Genomic DNA, 27,692 nt, shown 5'->3' with positions numbered 1-27,692 from the left:
AAATAATGAGAACCGCAAAGTCACCGTCCGCTTATACAAAATGAGATAATGCGATGACAACCAAAATAGTCAAACACATTTCGCTTCCACTCCTTCGCCCAGTCTCTCACTTCACCGGTCTCTCCTGCCTCTGCCTCCGACGTTCGATGGCCACCGCCACGTCATCCGACTCCACCGTGAGCCCATCAAACACCCGGGTCGGGTGGATCGGCACCGGCGTTATGGGCCGGTCCATGTGTACCCACCTCCTCAAAGCCGGCTACTCCCTCACTGTCTTCAACCGCACCCTCTCCAAGGCCCAGCCCCTCGTCGACCTCGGGGCCCACCTGGCCCACTCCCCCAACGCCGTCGCCTCCCAATCCGACGTCGTCTTCTCCATCGTCGGCTACCCCTCCGACGTCCGCTCCGTCCTCCTGGACCCCACCACCGGGGCCCTCTCGGGCCTCCGACCCGGCGGCATCCTCGTGGACATGACCACCTCCGAACCTTCCCTCGCCGTCGAGATTTCCTCTGCCGCCGCCGCCAAATCCTGCTTCTCAGTCGACGCTCCCGTCACTGGCGGCGACGTCGGCGCCAAAAACGGAACTCTGGCGATCCTTGCCGGCGGGGACGAAAACGTCGTCCTCAAGCTGGCACCTTTATTTGCTCTCATGGGTAAAGTTAATTACATGGGTGGCAGTGGAAAAGGGCAGTTCGCGAAGCTAGCGAACCAGATAGTCATAGCTTCAACCATGGTGGGTCTGGTGGAGGGCATGGTCTTTGCTCACAAGGCTGGTCTCGATGTGGGTCTGTTCTTAAATGCGATCAAAGTGGGTGCGGCTGGTTCAAAGTCGCTGGATTTGTATGGAGGTAGGATTTTGAAGAGGGATTTCGAGCCGGGATTCTATGTGAACCACTTTGTGAAGGACTTGGGCATTTGCTTGAAGGAATGCCAGAACATGGGTTTGGCTTTGCCTGGATTGGCTCTGGCTCAGCAGCTTTACTTGTCGTTGAAGGCTCATGGGGAAGGCAATTTGGGTACCCAAGCGCTTATTGTGGCTCTGGAGCGCCTTAATAATGTTTCACTTGAATCTGCCCCTGCAAAATGAAGACTCTCTGCGAGCATAGTTGTATCAATTTTATGGAGGCAAAGGCAATCAATGTGAGTTGGTATGGGATTGAATCTTCACCAATTCTTATATTGTGTCAAAATTTGTGGGTTTTACTGATAGATGTTAATATGTTTGGTTCATAAAGTATCAACTCCAGCAATGTGAAAGTAGCCAGCTATTGATTTCTGAAGGAAAAATGTCGCATTCCCATTTTTATCTTCTAAACTTACTTTTAGATGTTCTCATTATGTTCTAAATGACTCCTTCCCTCCTCCCTTTCTCTGTTAGTCACTAATGGACTCCGTTGCTTCACCTATTAGCTAGTCTGATCATTGAAAAAAGAGGCAAGGGCCAAATATGTAGATGTTAAGCATTTAGCTGTATCAGTCCCGATCTCTTGGACCACAGGAGTCCAAGAGATTTGTGGTCACCCACCATTGGATGTAAATTCAATGGTTCAAAAAAGTTTTTTAAAAGGAGTGCAAGAGTGAGTGAACCGTTGAATTTACATCCAATGGTGAGTGACCACAAATCTCTTGAACTAGGACTGTTAGCTGAATTACCATAGACTATACAGGACCTAGATATGACATGGATCATACATGTTGAGAAATGGATAATTAAGAAACTAAACTGTGTTGGCTGAGTTTGTCACTTTCTGCATGATTCGTTTTCTTCTCTTGGTTACGGGTTTGGTTGTTTTTGTTTGTTTTAGAATTGCTCTCTTTTGTGGAAGAAATTTGTTTTTTCTTTCTTTTTCGGCATGGTGGGTTTATCATCATTCTTCTTTTCAATACTCATTTTGGATTATGGCTGTGTTTATTTGCTAAACTGACTAAAATCTAATTGAAAATAGTAGTTCATCAATGGTGAAATGCAAGGATTGGAATCAAGTGATTACCCTTCAAAATGAAAACTATTTGTTGGTTAGTTTTTGCAGTACTTTTTTGCAACGCTCAAGTAGAATTTGAAATTGGTAAAGAATAGTTCTCTTCTAGTGGGATTCTAGGTGATTAACATGTCCTCAAAGCAAGTCATAAATAGAAATACGTTGTACAGTCGTGCTTTTGCCCTAAAAAACGAATGAGTGAGGGGCTTAATTTTATTAGCACAAGAGTATAGTTTTCTTCAGACTAGACTGAGAATTACACTGAAAGATAATTAATGCGTACATTCAGTTATTTCAAAAGCCAAAAAATACCAATTATGTATGAAAAAAAAAGGAAGAATCAGAGACCAGTAAAGATGACAGTTGCAATTGCTATAATTGATGGTAATCAGAACAAGGAAATACTGAGTCAAACAAATTCTCCCTCCCTAGGTGTTACTTGTTATCCAGGCTTTCAACCATAGCCATTCTCGTATGTTTTAGACGAAGGATCGATATGCCTTAACTTCACCATTTCAGGGTATATTTCTTCCCTGTGAATGCTTGCAACTCTGGCTCTTCTTCCTTGTCAGAGGGCTCCTGCCTACTGCTGTTGTTTGGGGAAACTTTTGGGGTTTCACTCATGGGCCGGTTGACATTTGAACCAAACACAAGCTTTCCAGAATGTTGAAATGAAGCAGAAGCTGATGACTCAGAACCCTTATTGGTTCCATTTCCACTCTCCGATTGGTGCTTCTTGAGTACAGGAGGAGAGGAAACTGTAGGTGCAATGGATTGTGTCAAGACCGGTTTTCCATCCAATTGTCTTGCTGAACCAGTAAAGGGACTGAACTTTGCTATCTTTTGAGGTGGCTCTTCATCTTCTTCAGCTTCTTGCGGTCACTTCTTTGGCCGAGTGGATGGGGCTGGCTTCTTTCAGTCGGTATCAACTATACTGATTGCAGAGGAGGGCTTTGTTTCAATTATGTTGATGTAGTACTTCTTATTGTTATAAGGAACCATGATAGTGTCACCAGAGGTTAAACAAGAGTAGCTCCAAAACGGCTTTAGGGTTTGAGATGTCAAGAAAGTCCTTGGTGTGAGGTTGCAGTTTGACATATGTTCCCTTCACAAGGCTTTTGTTTTTGACATGAACATGGTCACCCAATTATCATTCTTTTGGTCAGAGGTTATTGGAAGAGAAACGGATCAGATTCTGATTGGGAGCTCACCTCATTTCAGAGGCTGAATTTCAGTGTCAAAAATTCTCTCAGGATTGACAGAAAGTAATATGATTGGAAGTGGCAGATCAAGAAAAGTTTATCGTGTTCCTGTCAAATGTACAGGCGATGTTATTGCCGTGAAAAAGATTTGGAAAGATAAGAACTTAGAAGAGAAGCTTGAAAAATAATTTCTTGCAGAAGTGAAGATATTGAGTTCCATTCGACATGCCAACATAGTGAAGCTGATGTGCTGTATATCCTAGGACAATTCAAAACTTCTTGTCTATGAGTACTCAGACAATCGAAGCCTGGATGGATGGCTGCACAAGAGAAACAGGCCATCCAATCTCTCAAGGTCAGTCCAACCTCGTGTGCTGGACTGGCCTAAGAGGTTGCACATTGCCGTGGGTGCAGCTCAGGGCCTCTGCCATATGCATCACTACTGTGTGCCACCAGTTGTGCATCGAGACGTGAAATCGATTAACATTTCGTTGGACTCTGATTTTAATGCAAAAATAGCAGATTTTGGTCTAGCCAAGATGTTGGTCAAGCGAGGAGAACTTGCTACAATGTCAGCTGTTGCTGGCTCCTTTGGCTACATTTACATTGTAGCCCACAAATGTTGAAGTTAGTTCCTAAAGAACTGAATAGGCATGGACTAAACTATACAAAAGGACTAAACTACATCTAATATGTTCAAGACAAAAGATTATGATTAATAGAGATGACGGGGGTCCATCGAAGAATTACCAACAAACTTCATACAATATGAAAATAATTTTTCTTAATTCTTTTGACGTGCGAACGTGTTATCAGCAAGGTCCTAGACGCTTGGTTTTTGTTTTTGACTCAAAAGTTCCCAAGTGACGCACAAAGTTTGAGTGGTAGCGTAGAAGAGAGGCCAAGATTGGTCAACAAAGACTTGCATTTCTTTTTAACAGCATCTTGGTGCATGCATGCTGCTTTTCACTATCAGCTTCTAGAAATAATGCAGTCCATATATTTGACAGACTACAAATCTATTTCTACCAAAACCCATTGATATCATCACCCAACTTTTCTCCAAGGTCAAAGCCCACATAAATTGAAATTTTGTGCATCTTCTGGAACTGGAAAACTTAATTGTCTTGTCCTCAAAACCAGAGTTCATGCCGCGGGAACAAACCAACTTCTGAACCTCCATCACCAAATGACTAAACCAACCCCAACATCTTCTCTCCACACCCATCTCTGCGTCCTGCTCTTCCTCCCCCTCCTCCTCATCAGCCATGCCAACTCTCAGTCATTGCAAGACCAAGAACAAGCTGTTCTGCTAAAACTAAAGTCATACTTGCAATCTCCACCGTTCCTCAGCCATTGGATTCCATCAACATCAAACACTTCCCACTGTTCCTGGCGGCCTGAGATCACCTGCACAAACAACTCTGTCACCGGATTGTCTCTGGTCAACATGAACATCACCCTACCAGTTCCACCTTTCATTTGTGATCTCAAGAACCTCACACTCATTGATCTCAGCTACAACTACTTTGCTGGAGAGTTCCCAAAAGCTTTCAACAACTGTTCAAAGCTACAGTACTTAAATCTCTCTCAAAACTCCTTTGATGGCAAGATTCCTGACGATATCGACAGCTTGCCTCGGCTACAATACCTTGACCTTAACGCTAACTACTTTTCGGGTGACATACCGGCGGCTATTGGGAGGTTACAAGAGCTCAGGAACCTGCAGCTGTATATGAACCACTTTAATGGTTCCGTGCCACCAGAAATAGGTAACTTGTCCAATCTTAAACACCTAAGTCTCTCTTTCAATACAAAACTTGTGCCATGGAATTTGCCGTCCAATTTCACCAAGTTGAAAAACTTGAAGACTTTGCATATACATGGATCGAATTTGATTGGAGAGCTCCCCGGAACACTTGGAGAAATGGCAGCACTGGAAGAATTGGATTTGGCAACCAACAGTTTAAATGGGACAATCCCAAATGGTTTGTTTCTCTTGAAGAATTTGAGCATAATCTACCTCTTCAACAACAGCCTGTCTGGGCATGTACCTCAAGTGGTTGAAGCATTGAACTTGAGTATTATTGATATTTCTGGCAACGATTTAACTGGGCCAATACCAGAAGATTATGGAAACCTTACCAAGTTAACAGAGTTAGCTTTGTTTTTAAATGGTTTTTCTGGTGCGGTTCCAGCAAGCATTGGCCGTCTACCAAATCTCAAACAGTTCAGAGTGTTCATCAATAATTTGTCTGGAACATTGCCTCCAGACTTGGGAAGGTATTCAGAGCTTGAAGGGTTCGAGGTTTCGGGGAATAGGCTCACTGGCAAACTGCCAGACCATTTGTGCTATCGGGGTAAGCTGTCAACACTTGTAGCTTATGAGAACAATCTCACTGGGGAGTTACCAAGCTCTCTTGGAAATTGCACTAGTTTAACAGAAGTGAAGGTTTCTGATAATGGATTGTCTGGGAACATACCTAGTGGCTTGTGGACAGCACCAAACTTGAGTCAGGTGCTGATGAGCAACAACTCTCTTACTGGCGAGCTTCCTGAGAAAATATCTCAGAATCTTACACGGCTGGAAATCAGAGATAACAGATTTTCAGGTAACATTCCAACCGGGGTGTCATCCTGGAACTTGAAGGTTTTTGACGCTGGTAATAACCTTTTTAACGGTACTATCCCTCAGGAACTCACTGCTCTTCGTAGCTTAATCACTCTTTCTCTTGATCAGAATCAGCTTACTGGCTTCCTTCCATCAGAGATTATGTCATGGGAATCACTCAACATTCTTAATTTCAGTCGAAATCAACTCTCTGGACCAATTCCAGCGAGACTTGGTCTTCTACCAGTCCTTACTGCACTGGACCTTTCAGAAAACCAACTTTCTGGCCAAATTCCAGCTCAACTTGGGCATCTGAAGCTCAGCAACTTCAATCTCTCTTCCAATCACCTATCTGGGAAGATCCCAATTGAATTTGAAAATCCTGCTTATGACGGAAGCTTCTTGGACAATCAAGATCTCTGTGCAACTAGCCCCTCAGCAAAACTCAGCATATGTAATTCTCAACCTCGAAAGTCCAGCAAAATTTGGTCTACATATCTTGCATTGATCTTAACTTTCGGCATACTTTTGTCCTTGTTGGCTTTGTCCTTATCATTCTTCATGGTCAGAGCTTATTGGAAGAGAAACAGATCGGATTTTGATTGGAAGCTCACCGCTTTTCAGAGGTTGAATTTCAGAGTGTCAAAAATTCTCTCAGGATTGACAGAAAGTAATATGATTGGAAGTGGCGGCTCAGGAAAAGTTTATTGTGTTCCTGTCAATCGTACAGGCGATGTTGTTGCCGTGAAAAAGATTTGGAAAGATAAGAAGTTAGAAGAGAAGCTTGAAAAAGAATTTCTTGCAGAAGTCAAGATATTGAGTTCCATTCGACATGCCAACATAGTGAAGCTGATGTGCTGTATATCCAAGGACAATTCAAAACTACTTGTCTATGAGTACTCGGAGAATCGAAGTCTGGATCGATGGCTGCACAAGAGAAACAGGCCATCCAATCTCTCTAGGTCAGTCCACCATGTTGTGCTGGACTGGCCTAAGAGGTTGCATATTGCAGTGGGGGCTGCTCAGGGCCTCCACTATATGCATCATGACTGTGTGCCGCCCGTTGTGCATCGAGATGTGAAATCGAGTAACATCTTGTTAGACTCTGATTTTAATGCAAAAATAGCAGATTTTGGTCTAGCCAAGATGTTGGTCAAGCAAGGAGAACTTGCTACAATGTCGGCTGTTGCTGGCTCCTTTGGCTACATTGCTCCAGGTAAACCTTGCACCCTACAAATGTTAAAGTTAGTTCCTAAAGAAATATGTGTTATTTTTCCTCTGTTTCTATTAGCAATCTCACAGGTTTTATTTTATTTTATTTTATTTTCACTTGAATGCAGAATGTGCTCATACGATACGTGTGAATGAGAAGATTGATGTATATAGTTTTGGGGTCGTCCTTCTGGAGTTGACCACCGGAAGGGAAGCTAATGATAGCGACGAACACACTGCTCTTGCCGAATGGGCATGGCGCCATGTTCAAGAAGACAACCCTCTTGCCGATGCTTTGGACAAGGACATCAAAGAACCTTGCTACTTGGATGAAATGTGCTCCGTTTTCAGACTTGGCATCTATTGCACCGAGAAACTTCCTTCTACTAGGCCTTCCATGAAGGAGGTTCTGCAAATCTTGCTCCGATGCGGCCATCCAGGAGTTCACAGAGAAAATACTGATTATGTTGGTGCTCCTCTGCTCAAGAATTCGAAGCGCGAGCAGATACTGGAAGACGGTGTTGGTAGTTCGGCAACAAATGTTTGATAAGCTTGGTTGAGTTCAACAAGAGGAATTAGAAGTAAAATTTGTTTAGTTTTTCAATTATACCCATAGGTTAGAAAAACAATGCTTTAATTGATGATGGAAATTAGATCAAGGAAATAATGAAGGAAACATATTCTCTCCAACTGTTACTTGTTACCCAAGCTTTCAACCATCGCTGTTCATAATCCTTTATTTGTAACTACTTGAGGTAATGGCCATCTTGTTCTGCTAGGACTGGCCCCTCTTAGCAGAAAAACTTGCAGGGATAACACTGTTTTGCTATTCCATGTCGATCACAGACTGCCACGTGAAAAAGTTATCCCGCATGATATGTCCATGATTGACCGAGGATAGTAAGACAATGTGATCCCCGTTTCACACAAGTGTTTCTCCCTCTTAGACCAAAAACAAAACAAGGAAATAATATTGTTTCCTTTTTTTTAGATGAAGGGTATGCCTTGTATGCTTTTTCCCTTTGAATACTTCAGAGCTATACTAATTTTTATATAAATGATAGTCTAAATTATTTTTAAATTATTCTAATACACAAAAATGAGGATTTAAACTTGAGCATAAGGAGAGAATGATGCACTACTCCGGCATACCTAGAACTATACTATTATACAAAAGGAAGCTCAAGGCCTCTTTCTAACAATTAGTTTTTGGTTTTGTGCGCTTCTTTTAGGTGATTCACATCACGTCCTCAAAGCAAGTGGTGACTGGTGAGTTTAATTTTATTCTAAGGCATTTTGTCACAATCTGCAATTCTTCCTTCTGGTTGAATTTTATTTTCATTTTATTTTCTTTCCTGTCTATATCAGTGAAAAACCAGACGTACCTGCCTTTACTCTTAGTACCATTCATAATTTTCGAGTCAACATCTGGGACCAAAACTCTAAACTTTTGTTGGGTCAAAGTCTCCATTAAACAAAGGCGTTCTTTGTTCACCCTTCACATTTTTCCATTGGCCTCCTTCAGTGAAGCTTCAATTGAAGTTTTGCCTTCTTGCCCTTCCCGCACGTCACATTTGGCTTTGGCCTGGCTTGTTTTATTACCTTACCTCATCTTCTGCAGACGTTTCTGGTGCAGTGTGGTCCATTATCAATGACCATGCCTTCAGTCCAACGATGGAGACTAAAAGTTTGTTTTTTTGTTTTTTGTTTTTGTTGTTGTGGTCTGAGAAAAGGGGAAAACAGGAAAACAAGAAGGGAACAACACGAGGAAAGATGGAAGGTGGAAAAGAAATAGAAAAAGGTGTTGGAATGGAAAATAACAAACGAAAAAGAGTGAACTAATTGTGAGAAAATTAAATATATTAAAAGAAATGAAGGGAAATGAACTTATTCTAGTTAACTTGTCCTCAAACCAAGACTGTTCAAACCGCGGGAACAGACCAACTTCTGAACCTCCCTCACCAAATGACTAAACCAACCCCAACATCTTCTCTCCACACCCATCTCTGCTTCCTTCTCTTCCTCCTCCTCCTCCTCAGCAGCCATGCCAACTCTCAGTCAGTGCAAGACCAAGAACAAGCAGTCCTGCTAAAACTAAAGTCATACTTGCAATCTCCACCATTCCTCAGCCATTGGATTCCACCAACATCAAACACTTCCCACTGTTCCTGGCAGCCTGAGATCACCTGCACAAACAACTCTGTCACCGGATTGTCTCTGGTCAACGCGAACATCGCCCTACCAGTTCCACCTTTCATTTGTGATCTCAAGAACCTCACACTCATTGATCTCAGCCACAACAACTTTGCTGGAGAGTTCCCAAAAGCTTTCTATAACTGTTCAAAGCTACAGTACTTGAACCTCTCTCAAAACTCCTTTGGTGGCAAGATTCCGAAAGATATCGACAGCTTGCCTGGGCTTCAATACATAGACCTTAGCGTTAACGACTTTTCTGGTGACATACCGGCGGCTATTGGGAGGTTACAAGAGCTCAGGAATCTGCAGCTGTCTATTAACAACTTTAATGGTTCCGTGCCACCAGAAATAGGTAACTTGTCCAATCTTAAACACCTAAGTCTCTCTTACAATACAGAACTTGTGCCATGGAACCTGCCTTCCAATTTCACCCAGTTGAAAAAGTTGAAGACTCTGTATATAAGTGAATCGAATCTGATGGGAGAGCTCCCTGGAACACTGGGTAAAATGGCAGCACTGGAAGAATTGGATTTGTTAGGGAACAGCCTGTCTGGGGACATACTTCAAGTGGTTGAAGCATCGAACTTGCAAGTTATTGATCTTTCTGAAAACCATTTAACAGGCCCAATACCAGATGATTATGGAAAGCTTACCAACTTAACATGGTTAGCTTTGTCTTATAATGTTCTTTCTGGTGAGGTTCCAGCAAGCATTAGCCGTCTACCAAATCTCAAACAGTTCAGTGTGTTCAGCAATAATTTGTCTGGAATATTGCCTCCAGACTTTGGAAGGTATTCAGAGCTTGAAGGGTTCGAGGTTTCGGGGAATAGGCTCACTGGAAAACTGCCAGACCATTTGTGCTATTGGGATAAGCTGTCAACACTTGTAGCTTATGAGAACAATCTCACTGGGGAGTTGCCAAGCTCTCTTGGAAATTGCACTAGTTTAACAGAAGTGAGGGTTCATGATAATGGATTGTCTGGGAACATTCCTAGTGGCATGTGGACAGCACCAAAATTGAGTCTGGTGCTGATGAGCAACAACTCTCTTACCGGTGAGCTTCCTGAGAAAATGTCTCGGAATCTTACATGGCTGGAAATAAGAGAGAACAGATTTTCAGGTAACATTCCAACCGGGGTGTCATCCTGGAACTTGGAGGTTTTTGACGCCGGTAATAACCTTTTTAACGGTACTATCCCTCAGGAACTTACTGCTCTTCCTAGCTTAATCACTCTTTCTCTTGATCAGAATCAGCTTACTGGCTTCCTTCCATCAGAGATTATATCATGGAAATCACTCGACACTCTTAATTTCAGTCGAAATAAACTCTCTGGACCAATTCCAGCGGGACTTGGGTTTCTACCAGTCCTTACTGCACTGGACCTTTCAGAAAACCAACTTTCTGGCCAAATTCCAGCTCAACTTGGGCATCTGACGCTCAGCAACTTCAATCTCTCTTCCAATCACCTATCTGGGAAGATCCCAATTGAATTTGAAAATCCTGCTTATGACGTAAGCTTCTTGGACAATCAAGGTCTCTGTGCGACTAACCCCTCAGCAAAACTCAGCATATGTAATTCTCAACCTCTAAAGTCCAGCAAAATTTCGTCTACATATCGTGCATTGATCTTAACTTTCGGCATACTTTTGTCCTTGTGGGCTTTGTCCTTATCATTCTTCATGGTCAAAGCTTATTGGAAGAGAAACAGATCGGATTCTGATTGGAAGCTCACCGCATTTCAGAGGTTGAATTTCAGAGTGTCAAAAATTCTCAGGATTGACAGAAAGTAATATGATTGGAAGCGGCGACTCAGGAAAAGTTTATTGTGTTCCTGTCAATCGTACAGGCGATGTTGTTGCCGTGAAAAAGATTTGGAAAGATAAGAAGTTAGAAGAGAAGCTTGAAAAAGAATTTCTTGCAGAAGTCAAGATATTGAGTTCCATACGACATGCCAACATAGTGAAGCTGATGTGCTGTATATCCAAGGACAATTCAAAACTTCTTGTCTATGAGTACTCAGAGAATCGAAGCCTGGATCAATGGCTTCACAAGAGAAACAGGCCATCCAATCTCACGAGTTCAGTCCACCATGTTGTGCTGGACTGGCCTAAGAGGTTGCAGATTGCAGTGGGAGCTGCTCGGGGCCTCTGCTACATGCATCACGACTGTGTGCCACCCGTTGTGCATCGAGACATGAAATCGAGTAACATTTTGTTGGACTCTGATTTTAATGCAAAAATAGCTGATTTTGGTCTAGCCAAGATCTTGGTCAAGCACGGAGAACTTGTTACACTGTCAGCTGTTGCTGGCTCCTTCGGCTACATTGCCCCAGGTAAACATTACACCCCCACAAATGTTGGAGTCTAGTTCCTAAAGAAACGTGTGTTATTTTTCCTCTGTTTCCATTAGCAATCTCAGTCAACCGGGTTTTCTAACCTGATGGCAGAATATGCTCACACAACACGAGTGAACGAGAAGATTGATGTATATAGTTATGGGGTCATCCTTCTGGAGTTGACCACTGGAAGGGAAGCTAATGATGGCGACGAACACACTTCTCTTGCTGAATGGGCGCGGCACCACTTTCAAGAAAACTACCCACTTGTCGATGCTCTGGACCAGGACATCAAAGAACCTTGTTACTTGGATGAAATGTGCTCCGTTTTCAAACTTGGCATCTATTGCACCGAGACACTTCCTTCTGCTAGGCCTTCCATGAAGGAGGTTCTGCATATCTTGCTCCGATGCTCAACAAAAGTCACCCCACCATTGAGAAGATTTAGAGATGCAAGCAACTTAATTCCCTGAGAGTGCAAGCAACAAAAGTAAACTACTCACAGTTTACATCCCCTATTTTATTACGCAATCCAATCCAGGATAAATGAGCTTAACAACCAAACGGTTCCAATTATGTATAATGTATGTATGAAAGATATTTATTACGTACATTGAGTTGTTATTTTAAGGGATATTTAGTCATGTACCCATTCTTAGCACTAATAATATAGATAAACTCTACACCATTTAATTTCTATAAAAAAAAGAAAAAACCTAAAAAATGACAGTGGCCCTATTAAATTTAATTTTGATTATTAAGTTACTTTGATGCCCTTTTGGTGTTTTGGGTTTTTTTATGAGATTTTGGAGTTGGGTTTGTTTTAAGAAATTAGTGATAGTTTTGTAATTTAAAATAAGCTAAAAGCCTTTTTGTTATGTTGTAAATAGGCTTTGGGTGTCTTTCTAAAATCTATTTCATATAAGGGTTTTTTTTTTTTTAAATAATAATTTCAGCTCATATATTGGGTATAATAGTGAATCTCCCTTATTTTAATAGCACCAATCATGTATGAAAATTACAAAAGGAAGAATCAGAGAACAAGGAGTAGAAAAGATAACAGTTCCACTTGCTTCAAAATTTAATTGATGGTATTCAGAACAAGGAAATAATAAAGGAAACAGATTCTCCCACTCTGGGTGTTGTTATCCAAGTTTTCAACCATAGCCGTTCCTAACCCTTTACATATTAGCTAAGTGTTTAATTCATATGTTTTAGATGAAGGATCTATATGCCCTAACTTCACCCTTTCAGGGTATACTTCTTTCCTGTGAATGCTTGCAACTTTGGCTCTTCTGCCTTGTGAGGGGGCTCTTGCCTGCGGTTGTTTGGGGCAACTTTCGGGATTGCATTCACAGGCCTGCTCAGCAAGGTAAAGGTAGAATAGGAAAGAAAATGAACAAAATTGATTAAAAAGTATTAACAAGCAAAAGGGAGTGTAGGTGGAGAAAAGGGGAGTGGGGAAATCATATCCCTTAATTAATATCTAAAGAACTTTTTGATTTTATTAAGTTATCAGCAAGGTCCTTGACGCTTGGTTTTTGACTCAAAAGCTCACAAGTGACACTGCATCTGGATGCATACTGCTTTTCACTATCAGCTTCTAGAAATAATGCAGTCAATATATTTGACTACAAATCTATTTCCACCAAAACCCATTGATTTGATATCATCACTCAACTTTTCTCCAAAGTTAAAAGCCCACATGAATTGAAATTTTGTGCATCTTCTGGAACTGAAAGAAACAAATGTGAGTGTGTTAGGGTCAGGACAACAACCCACCCACATGAGTTAATGCCATTTCGTCACACCTCTGAAACTTTTCTTTGCCAGTGGAATTTTATTTTCCATTTTTCTCCTTCCCCTGTCTGTATCAGTGGAAAACCAGACGTGCTGCCGTTATTCTTCTTACCCTTCAGAATGTTTCGATTGAAAATAATAATAATATGGGATCAAAGTCTTCCGTTAAAAATTAAAAAGCAATAAATCAGGTCTTCATTCAACAATGGCGTTCTCTGATCACACGTGACATTCCGGGAAGGAACTTTCAATGCCGTCTTGCCTTTCACGTACGTCACGTTTGGCTTTCAGCCTGCCTTGTTTTATTCGAAAACTTGCATTATCTTCTGCAGACATTTGCGGCTTTAACAATATAATTTCTTGCAGTTTAAAACTTTGGCAAGGAAGGAAGGAGAGGATCTTAGCTGCCATAACCATAACATATATAGAATGTCAACTGGTATCAAGTAGCTTTTGGTCTAGTGCTACTTCTCTTCCTCACGCTGGATGAGGTACCAAGTTCGAAACCCCCGAACCCCCATTTGATCAAAACAAAACAAAAAGTCAACTGGTTGGGCTCCTGATATAACTTGTTTCTTGTAAAAAAACAATTAAATATAATAAGTTAACAGCTGAGCTAACGGATAAGCACAATCATTTTCCAGTTCCTCCACTCAAATTGCCATCATTTTCCAGGTCCTCCACTAATTGGTCGTAGACTAAATGGTCTCCGTTGACCATCATTTTCCAGGTCCTCCACTCAAATTGCCAAAAGCTTGCATTTGTTTGTGGCCCTGCAAATGGTTTTGAAGTTTCCACTTTCCAACACTATAAGGAAATCAACTTCCCCTAACTTACTTGTCTTGTCCTCAAAACCAGAGTTCATGCCGCGGGAACAAACCAACTTCTGAACCTCCATCACCAAATGACTATACCAACCCTAACATCTTCTCTCCACATCCATCTCTGCTTCCTTCTCTTCCTCCCCCTCCTCCTCATCAGCCATGCCAACTCTCAGTCATTGCAAGACCAAGAACAAGCTGTTCTGCTAAAACTAAAGTCATACTTGCAATCTCCACCGTTCCTCAGCCATTGGATTCCATCAACATCAAACACTTCCCACTGTTCCTGGCAGCCTGAGATCACCTGCACAAACAACTCCGTAACCGGATTGTCTCTGGTCAACACGAAAATCACTCTACCAGTTCCACCTTTCATTTGTGATCTCAAGAACCTCACACTCATTGATCTCAGCTACAACTACTTTGCTGGAGAGTTCCCAAAAGCTTTCTACAACTGTTCAAAGCTACAGTACTTGAACCTCTCTCAAAATTCCTTTGATGGCAAGATTCCTGACAATATCGACAGCTTGCCTAGGCTTCAATACCTTGACCTTAGCGCTAACTACTTTTCTGGTGACATACCGGCGGCTATTGGGCGGTTACAAGAGCTCAGGAACCTGCAGCTGTATATGAACAACTTTAATGGTTCCGTGCCACCAGAAATAGGTAACTTGTCCAATCTTAAACACCTAAGTCTCTCTTTCAATACAAAACTTGTGCCATGGAATCTGCCTTCCAATTTCACCAAGTTGAAAAACTTGAAGAATTTGTATATACGCGGATCGAATTTGATTGGAGAACTCCCCGGAACACTTGGAGAAATGGCAGCACTGGAAGAATTGGATTTGGCATACAACAGTTTAAATGGGACAATCCCAAGTGTTTTGTTTCTGTTGAAGAATTTGAGTATAATCTATCTCTACAACAACAGCCTGTCTGGGGATGTACCTCAAGTGGTTGAAGCATTGAACTTGACTGTCATTGATATTTCTACAAACTATTTAACAGGCCCAATACCACAAGATTATGGAAACCTTACCAAATTAACATGGTTAGCTTTGTTTTTAAATGGTTTTTCTGGTGCTGTTCCAGCAAGCATTGGCCGTTTACCAAATCTCAAACAGTTCAGAGTGTTCATCAATAATTTGTCTGGAACATTGCCTCCAGACTTTGGAAGGTATTCAGAGCTTGAAGGGTTCGAGGTTTCGGGGAATAGGCTCACTGGCAAACTGCCAGACCATTTGTGCTATTGGGGTAAGCTGTCAACACTTGTAGCTTATGAGAACAATCTCACTGGGGAGTTACCAAGCTCTCTTGGAAATTGCACTAGTTTAACAGAAGTGAAGGTTTATGGTAATGGATTGTCTGGGAACATTCCTAGTGGCATGTGGACAGCACCAAACTTGATTCACGTGCTGATGAGCAACAACTCTCTTACCGGTGAGCTTCCTGAGAAAATGTCTCGGAATCTTACACGGCTGGAAATAAGAGATAACAGATTTTCAGGTAACATTCCAACCGGGGTGTCATCCTGGAACTTGAAGGTTTTTGACGCCGGTAATAACCTTTTTAACGGTACTATCCCTCAGAAACTTACTACTCTTCCTAGCTTAATCACTCTTTCTCTTGATCAGAATCAGCTTACTGGCTTCCTTCCATCAGAGATTATATCATGGAAATCACTCAACGCTCTTAATTTGAGTCGAAATCAACTCTCTGGACCAATTCCAGCAGGACTTGGTCTTCTACCAGTCATTACTGAACTGGACCTTTCAGAAAACCAATTTTCTGGCCAAATTCCAGCTCAACTTGGGAATCTGAAGCTCAGCAACTTCAATCTTTCTTCCAATCACCTATCTGGGAAGATCCCAATTGAATTTGAAAATCCTGCTTATGACAGAAGCTTCTTGGACAATCAAGGTCTCTGTGCAGCTAGGCCCTCAGCAAAACTCAGCATATGTAATTTTCAACCTCGAAATTCCAGCAAAATTTGGTCTACATATCTTGCATTGATCTTAACTTTGGGCATACTTTTGTCCTTGTTGGCTTTGTCCTTATCATTCTTCATGGTCAGAGCTTATTGGAAGAGAAACAGATCGGATTCTGATTGGAAGCTCACCTTATTTCAGAGGTTGAATTTCAGAGTTTCAAAAAGTATTATGATTGGAAGTGGCGGCTCAGGAAAAGTTTATTGTGTTCCTGTCAATCGTACAGGCGATGTTGTTGATGACAGTAGAGGAATTTAGAGAAGAATAAGGAAGAAAGCAGAGAACAGAAAACTCAGAATTGTGCATTGATCTTGATTAGTGATTGCAATGTAATGCTACAGCTTGTATATCTGATAACAGTCTTAGAGAAAATTAGTGAAGCAGGTTCTGCATATCTTGCTCCGATGCTCAACAAAAGTCATCCCACCATTGAGAAGATTTAGAGATGCAAGCAACTTAATTCCCTGAGAGTGCAAGCAATAAAAGTAAACTACTCACAGTTTACATCCCTGATTTTATTACGCAATCCAATCCAGGATAAATGAGCTTAACAAGCAAACAATACCAATTATGTGTAATGTATGTATGAAAGATATTTATTACGTACATTGAGTTGTTATTTTAATGGCACCAATCATGTATGAAAATTACAAAAGGAAGAATCAGAGAACAAGGAGTAGAAAAGATAACAATTCCAATTGCTTCAAAATTTAATTGATGGTATTCAGAACAAGCAAATAATAAAGGAAACAGATTCTCCCACTCTGGGTGTTACTTATTATCCAAGTTTTCAACCATAGCCGTTCCTAACCCTTTACATATTAGCTAAGCGTTTAATTCATATGTTTTAGATGAAGGATCGATATGCCCTAACTTCACCCTTTCAGGGTATACTTCTTCCCTGTGAATGCTTGCAACTTTGGCTCTTCTGCCTTGTGAGGGGGCTCTTGCCTGCTGCGGTTGTTTGGGGCAACTTTTGGGATTGCATTCACAGGCCGGTTCACATTTGAACCAAACACAAGCTTTCCAGAATGTTGAAGTGAAGCAGAAGCTGATGACTTAGAACCCTTTTTGTTGGTTCCATTTTCACTCTCCAGTTGGCGCTGCCTGAGTTCCGGAGGAGAGGGAACTGCAGGTGCAACGGATTGTGTCAAGACCGGTTCTCCATCCAATCGTCTGGCTGAACCAGTAAAGGGACTGAACTTTGCTATCTTTTCAGGTGTCTCTTGTTCATCTTCTTCAACTTCTTGTGGTCTCTTCGTTGGCAGAGTGGATGGTGCTGGCTTCTTTTCAGGCTCCACATAATCAAGAGGAGGGGCAAAATCAACCTCGCAGTCGGTATCAACTATACAGATTGCAGAGGAGGGCTTTGTTTCAATTATGTTGATGTAATACTTCTTACTGTTATAAGGAAGCATGATAGTGTCACCAATGGTTAAACAAGAGTAGCTCCTCAACGCCGTCTCCAGAGCGGCTTTAGGGTTTGAGATATCAAGAAAGTCCTTGGTGTGAGGTTGCAGTTTGACATATGTTCCCTTCCCAAGGCTTTGGCTTTTGACATGAACAAGGTTACCCTCTTGTAAAAGCAGGTTGTGCATCATCCAAGATGGTAAAAATACAAAGCCCTCATCGGCAACAAATTCCAAGACCCCGCAATGAGTAACTCGTCCAGATTCAGAATTGGGATTGTTGAGCTGAAACAGCATAGGGTAGGCCACCTGTGGACCCCAAACAAGGCGATGGAGAGCCGACGGCGGCATTATAATTTTATCACCGTTTTCCGCATGTGGCTTGCCAATTGAGGAGACAGAGTAACAACGATAAAACTGCTCGAAGTCCATCTTCAACAAGTTTGCTTGCACTGTCAAAAAAGAAGACGAAGATTAGTGATATTGATGGATCGTCTTTGATTGAGGTAACTCTACTGGGTTTCTTTTCTTGCTATGCCAAGTGTGAGAACAAGTGGACTTGTATTTATAAACAATTCAGACCAAAATCCTATCCTTTCAGAATAAGGAAATCCTAATCTCACTGGGACAAACGTGAAATTGAAAATAAAATACATAGAACGAAACTAAAAACGAATCCTAATCTCATTAAACTCGCACGTAACCATAGCCGTTCATAATCCTTTACTTGTTAGCCAAGCATTAGATTATAGCCGTTCAAGGATTTTGCCAATCTGATAAGTAGCTACTCAACGGTGCGATACTAATTGATGCGGGATGTGAAAACAAGTGCCCTTTTCTCTATTTTATCATTTGTAGAGATTTCCAGTCCTTTTTGTTTCGGTCTGACCAAACATAGTCCTTTAAGCATAAGGAAATTCAATTTATATTAGGGGATTCTCTATTTTAATTTTAACTCAGTAATAATAAAACAAAGTAGGAGCCAACGGGGTCTAGCCAAGTGGAAAAGGGCATTCACTTGCTAACTAGTGGTCTTAGTTTGAACTCTCATGACACCTTGATACGTAATGTATGTGTAAGAGAAACCTCTCCCCCTTGTAGCTAAGCCTAGTCAATGGGCCAGGCCAATTCGGTCCAAAATTTATTAGGCTTGGGCCAAGCCGAACGGACTTTAATCAAGAGAGAAAATAACGGACCAGACCAAACTGGGCTTAGACTCTCTCTTACATTAAAAACCAAAAACAAAAACAAAGTAGAAAACTGAGGGCCCTAAGCAGTCAATTCAATCAGTCAAGGCCCAAACTAATTTCGTGGGCTTCCTGTAGGTGAGTGGTGAGTGGTGAGTGGTGACTTTTTTGAGTCAACAAACTTCATACAATATGAAAATAATTTTTCTGAATTCTTTTGGGGTAAATAACTAACTTCATACAGTTTGCACCTGCACGTGCGAACGTGATAATATCTAATTAATATCTAAAGAAATTTGTGATTTCATTAAGTTATCAGCAAGGTCCTTGACGCTTGGTTTTTGAGTCAAAAGTTCACATGATACACATAAAGTTTGAGTAGAAGAAGAGAGGCCAAGATTGGTCAACAGAAAACTTGCATTTCTTTTTTCCAGCATCTTGGTTGTTGGCCCTGCACTGCATCTGGATGCATACTGCTTTTCACTATCAGCTTTTAGAAATAATGCAGTCCATATATTTGACAGACTACAAATCTATTTCCACCAAAACCCATTGATATCATGACTCAACTTTTCTCCAAAGTTCAAAGCCCACATGAATTGAAATTTTGTGCATCTTCTAGAACTGAAACAAACAAACGTGAGTGTGTTAGGACAACAACCCACCCACCTAGGTTCTTGCTTGTTTTCCAATTAATGCCATTTCGTCACACCTCTGCAACTTTTCATTCCAGTGGAATTTTTTTTTTCATTTTTCTCCTCCCGTCTGTATCAGTGGAAAATAATAACAATATGGGATCAAAGTCTCCCATTAAAATTAAAAAGCAATAAATCAAGTCTTCATTCAACAATGGCGTTCTCTGTTCACACGTGACATTCCAGGAAGGAACTTTCAATGCCGTCTTGCCCTTCACGTACGTCACGTTTGGCTTTCAGCCTGCCTTGTTTTATTCGAAAACTTGCCTTATCTTCTGCAGACATTTGTGGCTTTAACAATATAATTTCTTGCAGTTTAAAACTTTGGCAAGGAAGGAAGGAGAGGATTTTAGCTGCCATAACCATAACATATATAGAATATCAACTGGTATCAAGTAGCTCTTGGTCTAGTGCTACTTCTCTTCCCCACGTTGGATGAGGTACCAAGTTCGAACCCCTGACCCACATTTGATCAAAACAAAACAAAAAGTCAATTGGTTGGGCTCCTGATATAACTTTGTTTCTTGTGAACAAACCTTCGAATATAATAAGTTAACAGCTAAGCTAACTGATAAGAACAATCCAGGTCCTCCACTCAAATTGCCATAATTTTCCAGGTCCTCCACTAATTGGTGGTAGGCTAAATGGTCTCCGTTGACCATCATTTTCCAGGTCCTCCACTCAAATTGCCAAAAGTTTGCATTCGTTTGTGGCCCTGCAAATGGTTTTGAAGTTTCCACTTTCCAACACTACAAGGAAATCAACTTCCCTTAACTTACTTGTCTTGTCATCAAAACCAGAGTTCATGCCGCGGGAACAAACCAACTTCTGAACCTCCATCACCAAATGACTGAACCTACCCTAACATCTTCTCTCCACACCCATCTCTGCTTCCTTCTCTTCCTCCCCCTCCTCCTCATCAGCCATGCCAACTCTCAGTCATTGCAAGACCAAGAACAAGCTGTTCTGCTAAAAATAAAGTCATACTTGCAATCTCCACCGTTCCTCAGTCATTGGATTCCATCAACATCAAACACTTCCCACTGTTCCTGGCAGCCTGAGATCACCTGCACAAACAACTCCGTCACCGGATTGTCTCTGGTCCACACGAACATCACCCTACCAGTTCCACCTTTCATTTGTGATCTCAAGAACCTCACACTCATTGATCTCAGCTACAACAACTTTGCTGGAGAGTTCCCAAAAGCTTTCTACAACTGTTCAAAGCTACAGTACTTGAACCTCTCTCAAAATTCCTTTGATGGCAAGATTCCTGACGATATCGATAGCTTGCATCGGCTTCAATACCTTGACCTTAGCGCTAACTACTTTTCTGGTGACATACCGGCGGCTATTGGGCGGTTACAAGAGCTCAGGAACCTGCAGCTGTATATGAACAACTTTAATGGTTCCGTGCCACCAGAAATAGGTAACTTGTCCAATCTTAAACACCTAAGTCTCTCTTTCAATACAAAACTTGTGCCATGGAATCTACCTTCCAATTTCACCAAGTTGAAAAACTTGAAGACTTTGTATATACGCGGATCGAATTTGATTGGAGAACTCCCCGGAACACTTGGAGAAATGGCAGCACTGGAAGAATTGGATTTGGCAACCAACAGTTTAAATGGGACAATCCCAAGTGTTTTGTTTCTGTTGAAGAAGTTGAGTATAATCTATCTCTACAACAACAGCCTGTCTGGGTATGTACCTCAAGTGGTTGAAGCATTGAACTTGACTGTCATTGATATTTCTACAAACCATTTAACAGGCCCAATACCACAAGATTATGGAAACCTTACCAAATTAACATGGTTAGCTTTGTTTTTAAATGGTTTTTCTGGTGCGGTTCCAGCAAGCATTGGCCGTCTACCAAATCTCAAACAGTTCAGAGTGTTCATCAATAATTTGTCTGGAACATTGCCTCCAGACTTTGGAAGGTATTCAGAGCTTGAAGGGTTCGAGGTTTCGGGGAATAGGCTCACTGGCAAACTGCCAGACCATTTGTGCTATCGGGGTAAGCTGTCAACACTTGTAGCTTATGAGAACAATCTCACTGGGGAGTTACCAAGCTCTCTTGGAAATTGCACTAGTTTAACAGAAGTGAAGGTTTATGATAATGGATTGTCTGGGAACATTCCTAGTGGCATGTGGACAGCACCAAACTTGGATCAGGTAATGATGAGCAACAACTCTCTTACCGGTGAGCTTCCTGAGAAAATATCTCGGAGTCTTACACGGCTGGAAATCAGAGATAACAGATTTTCAGGTAACATTCCAACCGGGATGTCATCCTGGAACTTGAAGGTTTTTGACGCCGGTAATAACCTTTTTAACGGTACTATCCCTCAGGAACTTACTGCTCTTCCGAGCTTAATCACTCTTTCTCTTGATCAGAATCAGCTTACTGGCTTCCTTCCATCAGAGATTATGTCATGGAAATCACTCAACTTTCTTAATTTCAGTCGAAATAAACTCTCTGGACCAATTCCAGCGGGACTTGGTCTTCTACCAGTCCTTACTGCACTGGACCTTTCAGAAAACCAACTTTCTGGCCAAATTCCAGCTCAACTTGGGCATCTGAAGCTCAGCAACTTCAATCTCTCTTCCAATCACCTGTCTGGGAAGATCCCAATTGAATTTGAAAATCCTGCTTATGACGGAAGCTTCTTGGACAATCAAGGTCTCTGTGCAACTAGCCCCTCAGCAAAACTCAGCATATGTAATTCTCAACCTCGAAAGTCCAGCAAAATTTGGTCTACATATCTTGCATTGATCTTAACTTTCGGCATACTTTTGTCCTTGTTGGCTTTGTCCTTATCATTCTTCATGGTCAGAAGTTATTGGAAGAGAAACAGATCGGGTTCTGGTTGGAAGCTCACCGCATTTCAGAGGTTGAATTTCAGTGTGTCAAAAATTCTCTCAGGATTGACGGAAAGTAATTTGATTGGAAGTGGCGGATCAGGAAAAGTTTATTGTGTTCCTGTCAATCGTACAGGCGATGTTGTTGCCGTGAAAAAGATTTGGAAAGATAAGAAGTTAGAAGAGAAGCTTGAAAAAGAATTTCTTGCAGAAGTCAAGATATTGAGTTCCATTCGACATGCCAACATAGTGAAGCTGATGTGCTGTATATCCAAGGACAATTCAAAGCTACTTGTCTATGAGTACTCGGAGAATCGAAGTCTGGATCGATGGCTGCACAAGAGAAACAGGCCATCCAATCTCTCTAGGTCAGTTCACCATGTTGCGCTGGACTGGCCTAAGAGGTTGCATATTGCAGTGGGGGCTGCTCAGGGCCTCTGTTATATGCATCATGACTGTGTGCCACCCGTTGTGCATCGAGACGTGAAATCGAGTAACATCTTGTTAGACTCTGATTTTAATGCAAAAATAGCAGATTTTGGTCTAGCCAAGATGTTGGTCAAGCAAGGAGAACTTGCTACAATGTCGGCTTTTGCTGGCTCCTTTGGCTACATTGCTCCAGGTAAACCTTACACCCTACAAATGTTAAAGTTCGTTCCTAAAGAAATATGTGTTATTTTTCCTCTGTTTCTATTAGCAATCTCACAGGTTTTATTTTATTTTATTTTCACTTGAATGCAGAATGTGCTCATAGAATACGAGTGAATGAGAAGATTGATGTATATAGTTTTGGGGTCGTCCTTCTGGAGTTGACCACCGGAAAGGAAGCTAATAATGGTGACGAACACACTGCTCTTGCCGAATGGGCATGGCGCCATGTTCAAGAAGACAACCCTCTTGCCGATGCTTTGGACAAGGACATCAAAGAACCTTCGTACTTGGATGAAATGTGCTCCGTTTTCAGACTTGGCATCTATTGCACCGAGAAACTTCCTTCTGCTAGGCCTTCCATGAAGGACGTTACGCAAATCTTGCTCCGATGCGGCCATCCAGGAGTTCACAGAGAAAAGACTGATTATGTTGGTGCTCCTCTGCTCAAGAATTCGAAGCGTGACCAGATACTGGAAGACGGTGATGGTAGTTTGGCAACAAATGTTTGATAGGCTTGGTTGAGTTCAACAAGAGGAATTAGAAATAAAACTAGCAAAGGTGCCCGCACAATGCTGCGGGTTTTAAAACTGTCTGAAATGTGTACAAAGTTATGAAAATATGTAGCAAGTTTAAGTTAAAAGATAAAAACTAATAACATGTTTTATATGATGCTTGTTATCTTAAAATATTGATCATATTTTATTAAACCAAGCAACAATAAAAATATCAACAGTTGAGCTGCTCTTTGTTCAAGAAAGTTTGGACATGTCTTTACATATATGCTTCTGGTGGAGGAAGGGGATTTTTCTGCCTTGATGTCTGTTGAAAAGGGATCTATCTCTTGTTGGCTCTACTGTAGTAGTGGTTTCTGTTGAATGAAGGCAATAACAATTATCAATGAATTAAGTTAAAAAATCAACATGACAAACAACAATTTAGATACATCAAGCATTCTATTAATCTGATGGACAAAGGTATAAGCTCAATTTATTTAATTAATTGATAACAAATTTAGAACTGTGACAATTTATTAAATAGGCAAAAAAATCAATTGCATAAACTACAATTTAAATACGCCAAGCATTGTACAAATCTGGTGGACAAAAGTATAATTTCATTCATTGCACAAATTATTAAATACCTATAACATAATGCAACCAAAAGATCCAAACTTTAATAAAATCAAACCAAATACCCATAAACCTTGCGCAAGTTTGTTGTACAGAAGCATAGAAAATCTATAGACACCTATGGTCAAAACTTATACATATATTGCCATTTATAGACTAAGTTTAATCCAATGAGGAAGTAAGCTGATATAGTACAAAAATAAACTGTATTGCCATTTATGTCACAACACCTACAAATCTTAGTAAAATAACACTTGGTTCCACTTGAAATTTGTAGCACAATACCTACAACTCAAGAAATATAAAATGATGTGATTAGCCTATATGGTAGATTGCAGAATTAATGATAAGAGTTTATCAATAAGACTTGTGTTAACTGTGAGAAATTAATGTTCAAGCAAATACATAGGTTAAAATCAAGTTTGTAACAAATTATTAAAAATGGTATAATAGCAGTTGGCTATGACCAAATTTCAAAGAAAATTCCTTCAAAAGGATGAAATACCAAACTTTCATTCAAATCAAGAAACACAAATAAAACATTTTGGACAGAAATTTAACTACTTTGAGCATAATATTCTGGGACAATAAGTAAACAAAAAGTTTCGAACAAAAACAGGAAATATATATATATATATATTCAATCTTGTCTAACCTGCAAAGAACCTCCTTCTACTCATAGCCTCTTCTGGATTCTCTTGTACACTGTTAACATCTTGCAAAAACTGAAAAGCCACAAAAAGAAAATAAATGAAAATCACGACAACCTCAACTAAAAACACCAAATGAACTAATGCTTTCTAATGAACACATTGTAGTCCATAAAACCCAAGAAAAATGTCAAATTATGACCAAATAAATCCTGCATATTTTCCTTCTGACAGAATAGTAGGAAACAAAACAATCACTTTACCTATAGAAGCATTTTGTGGAAGGCATTGAAATGAATAGGATCTAAATCACATGGAGTTCTATCAATATTAAATAGCACTGCTTCAAGTGGAGCAAGTCCAAAGAGGGAACTTTTGCTGGTTCCAGAGACACATCATCGAAGGAAAAAAAAAAGGCAATGAGGCATTAGTACAACAAAAGAACGAAACCAAAAAAAATACAAATGTAACATTTGCACCACCTGTTTCTCTGTAACAGATCTTTCATCTTTTCATTGCTCAATTTGTACGCAACATGAGATGATACCAAACATATATATACTTTTGAATAGTTGTGATAATTTATTTAACTACTTTAGGCATAATATTTCGGGGAGAATAAGTGAACAGAAAGGGTCTAACAAAAATAGGAAAAATAAATAAAATAAAAACCATTTTCAACCTTGTCTAGCCTGCAAAGAACCGCCTTCTACTCACAGCCTCCTCTTGACGCTCTCATACACTACCATCATCTTGCAAAACCTGAAAATCCACAAAATGAAATTGATCACAATCTCAGCTAAAAACATCAAATGAACACATTGTACTCCATCGTTAAACCCAATAAAAAGGCCACATAATGCGTAACCGCTATTTCTTAATATGGGCTCTCCATATACATATATTTCACAAATTTAAGCAAGAGAAAAGAATTGTAAATCTGTTTGAAACTGAAAAGAAAAGAAAACAAATTATCATCCCTGCATATAAGAATAAGAAAAGAAACAGTGCAACAAAAATATGGAAAAATATTTAATCCCATAAGCATATACTCAATTTAGTTTACCAAAATTAATGCATGCATACATTATTTTGGAGCAAAGATATCTTGAATATTGATTTTCTTTTCTAAAGAGAAACGATATATTGAAAAGGTGGATAAGGCATCCGCAACGAAACAGACAAAACACAGAAACAACCCAAAAAGGCCAAAAGAAAGAAAAAGAAAAGAAGCGTCATCAACAATTACTCATTTATGAACAGAGATTGCAAAAAATCAAACTTGTTTTCTATTTTTTCTAAGCAAATCAGTTGAAAATAAAATATCAGAAGCAGGATTGGTCCCAGAGCACCAATAGACTTGAAAATCAAATATGAAAAGCAACATTGGTCCCTGAGCACGCTTTTATGCTTCAGTTTTTGGGTTGATTAGTTCATTAGCTTTAATATATCAACTTTTGGTCAAGACTAACTACTTGGCTTTTTTAACATCATTCATTATAATTGATTAATGAATTAATACAATTGCTTTTATGAATTTTCACATCATTCACACATATCAAAAGCAACAATCAAAGGCTGAGATAGCTCGAATACCTCAGTTGCAATGAATCAAAAAGAAAAACATAGAAAATAAACTATGCAAGCAATAAAATCTTAGAAAGACGGTGCCTAAACAAATTATACTAATATAATCAATAACAATTTTCCATTTTTTCCTGTAAAGTAAAAAACGGAGAACTTCAAAAACTCATCTGAGAGTTCTCATTTATAATCTCGACCCTCAATTAATCAAATATATATATGCAGGGTCATCCTGAACAAATCGTGTTGCCCATCAAATCATCTGAGAATGAAACGAAAACCCTAACCCTAGAAATTGATGTTTGTTGAACATGGCTTTCTGCTTATGTTTTATTTTACAACAAACAAAAGAAAACCATGTCCAAGATATTGTAATCACCAACATGCTCAGATATTGTAATCATCTAATCCTATCAATGCAACAACAAATTAACAACCCATTACAGCAGCAAGATCATTACAAATTGTTGAAATTGGCATGCTTACTTTCCCACAACAACAATATTGACTACAACAGATCACCACAGCAGCATAATCAATTTGGTCAAGGAATCAAAGGATTCGACAGTATGCTCAGAAACCCATCAGCAAATCATTAATCCATTAAAAAGTTGAGGGGATGCAAACCTGAAGAGAAACAATGGAAGAACTGGTAGATCGAAAATCTATTAGACGAACGTTGGACAGAGGATGAAAGAACTCGCAGATTGAAAATCTCTCAGACGAACTTTGGAATGGCTGAACGAACGACACATGAGATGAGATGAAGACTAAACGAACGGTGAGATTCGCAAAGCGCCATCCCAAATGGAAATCGACGCCTCAAACGAATCCCGAAAACCGAAGCCATGTATCCCATGGCTGCCCCCCAACCAGCCTAACCAAGCTGGTTGGAAGCAAACGATCACTCTGTAGAAAAGTAACAGCGGGGAGAGTTAGCATCCAAAGAGAGAGGGAAAAAAGGGTATATCAGGAAAAAAATTTAAAAGGGCAAAATCGACAATTTACTGTATTTGTGGGAAAATATAAGGCTTTGTAACAGTGAAACGGGGGTTTTTCTGGCATTTCACTGTTCAAGGAACAGTGCTTATGAATAGTATCTGGTTGCATTGGGCTTTAGTATATATATAATTTGTTTAGTTTTTCAATTATACCCATAGTTTAGAAAAACAATGCTTTAATTAATGATGGAAATTAGATCAAGTAAATAATGAAGGAAACATATTCTCTCCAACTGTTAATTGTTACCCAAGCTTTCAACCATAGCCGTTCATAATCCTTTACTTGTAACTACTCAAGGTAATGGCCATCTTGTTCTGCTAGGACTGGCCCTCTTAGCATAAAAACTTGCGGGGATAATACTGTTTTGCTATCTCAT

At 40.3% G+C, this 27,692-nt stretch overlaps 4 protein-coding genes, 1 long non-coding RNA gene and 3 pseudogenes across 8 annotated transcripts; 5 read left to right on the top strand and 3 right to left on the bottom strand.

Moving 5' to 3' along the window:
• Positions 24–1,343, top strand: LOC18771807 (probable 3-hydroxyisobutyrate dehydrogenase-like 1, mitochondrial). Its single transcript, XM_007202263.2, has one exon. The coding sequence runs from the start codon at positions 54–56 to the stop codon at positions 1,086–1,088; it is 1,035 nt and encodes a 344-aa protein (XP_007202325.1). The 5' UTR covers positions 24–53; the 3' UTR covers positions 1,089–1,343.
• LOC109950225 lies at positions 1,576–3,127 on the bottom strand (annotated as a pseudogene).
• LOC18770528 (receptor-like protein kinase 5) lies at positions 3,996–7,721 on the top strand. The gene is made up of 2 exons (XM_007204745.2): positions 3,996–7,009; positions 7,134–7,721. Exons 1-2 carry the CDS (start codon positions 4,372–4,374, stop codon positions 7,550–7,552), a joined length of 3,057 nt encoding a protein of 1,018 aa, XP_007204807.1. The 5' UTR covers positions 3,996–4,371; the 3' UTR covers positions 7,553–7,721.
• Positions 8,484–12,144, top strand: LOC18770085 (annotated as a pseudogene). The gene is made up of 2 exons (XR_002272449.1): positions 8,484–11,534; positions 11,649–12,144. The product of XR_002272449.1 is annotated as a receptor-like protein kinase 5 (transcript).
• LOC18771457 (LRR receptor-like serine/threonine-protein kinase HSL2) lies at positions 14,108–16,656 on the top strand. Of its 2 annotated transcripts, XM_020569286.1 has the most exons (2): positions 14,108–15,715; positions 15,793–15,882. In XM_020569286.1, exons 1-2 carry the CDS (start codon positions 14,242–14,244, stop codon positions 15,852–15,854), a joined length of 1,536 nt encoding a protein of 511 aa, XP_020424875.1. In that variant the 5' UTR covers positions 14,108–14,241; the 3' UTR covers positions 15,855–15,882. The 2 variants fall into 2 exon arrangements, with proteins under 2 accessions (XP_020424875.1, XP_020424874.1); XM_020569285.1 differs by having other exon boundaries at positions 14,111–16,656.
• On the bottom strand, positions 16,974–18,055 carry LOC18770255 (annotated as a pseudogene).
• Positions 20,039–23,616, top strand: LOC18770888 (receptor-like protein kinase 5). Its single transcript, XM_007203160.2, has 2 exons — positions 20,039–22,921; positions 23,041–23,616. The coding sequence occupies exons 1-2, from the start codon at positions 20,284–20,286 to the stop codon at positions 23,457–23,459; spliced, it is 3,057 nt and encodes a 1,018-aa protein (XP_007203222.1). The 5' UTR covers positions 20,039–20,283; the 3' UTR covers positions 23,460–23,616.
• On the bottom strand, positions 23,559–27,237 carry LOC109950185. 2 transcript variants are annotated; one of them, XR_002272482.1, is made up of 5 exons: positions 26,942–27,237; positions 25,413–25,492; positions 24,994–25,108; positions 24,736–24,805; positions 23,559–23,818 (listed from the first exon to the last, which is right to left on the bottom strand). It is a non-coding gene; the product is annotated as an uncharacterized LOC109950185 (long non-coding RNA). The 2 variants fall into 2 exon arrangements; XR_002272483.1 differs by lacking the exon at positions 23,559–23,818 and adding an exon at positions 24,103–24,365.

This window comes from Prunus persica, chromosome G7 (assembly GCF_000346465.2).
Source record: "Prunus persica cultivar Lovell chromosome G7, Prunus_persica_NCBIv2, whole genome shotgun sequence".
NCBI classification, from domain to species: Eukaryota; Viridiplantae; Streptophyta; class Magnoliopsida; order Rosales; family Rosaceae; genus Prunus; species Prunus persica.
The sequence above is the reverse complement of the archived record's forward strand: the minus strand, read 5'-3'. Positions and strand labels throughout refer to the sequence as shown.

What these genes read in the sequence shown, in the direction of transcription:
- LOC18771807 (XM_007202263.2), top strand. Translation starts at nt 54, where the DNA reads ATGACAACCAAAATAGTCAAACACATTTCGCTTCCACTCCTTCGCCCA.
- LOC18770888 (XM_007203160.2), top strand. Translation starts at nt 20,284, where the DNA reads ATGACTGAACCTACCCTAACATCTTCTCTCCACACCCATCTCTGCTTC. An exon ending in CTTTGGCTACATTGCTCCAG is followed by an intron (nt 22,922 to 23,040) that starts GTAAACCTTACA and finishes ACTTGAATGCAG; the next exon opens with AATGTGCTCATAGAATACGA.
- LOC18770528 (XM_007204745.2), top strand. Translation starts at nt 4,372, where the DNA reads ATGACTAAACCAACCCCAACATCTTCTCTCCACACCCATCTCTGCGTC. An exon ending in CTTTGGCTACATTGCTCCAG is followed by an intron (nt 7,010 to 7,133) that starts GTAAACCTTGCA and finishes ACTTGAATGCAG; the next exon opens with AATGTGCTCATACGATACGT.
- LOC18771457 (XM_020569285.1), top strand. Translation starts at nt 14,242, where the DNA reads ATGACTATACCAACCCTAACATCTTCTCTCCACATCCATCTCTGCTTC.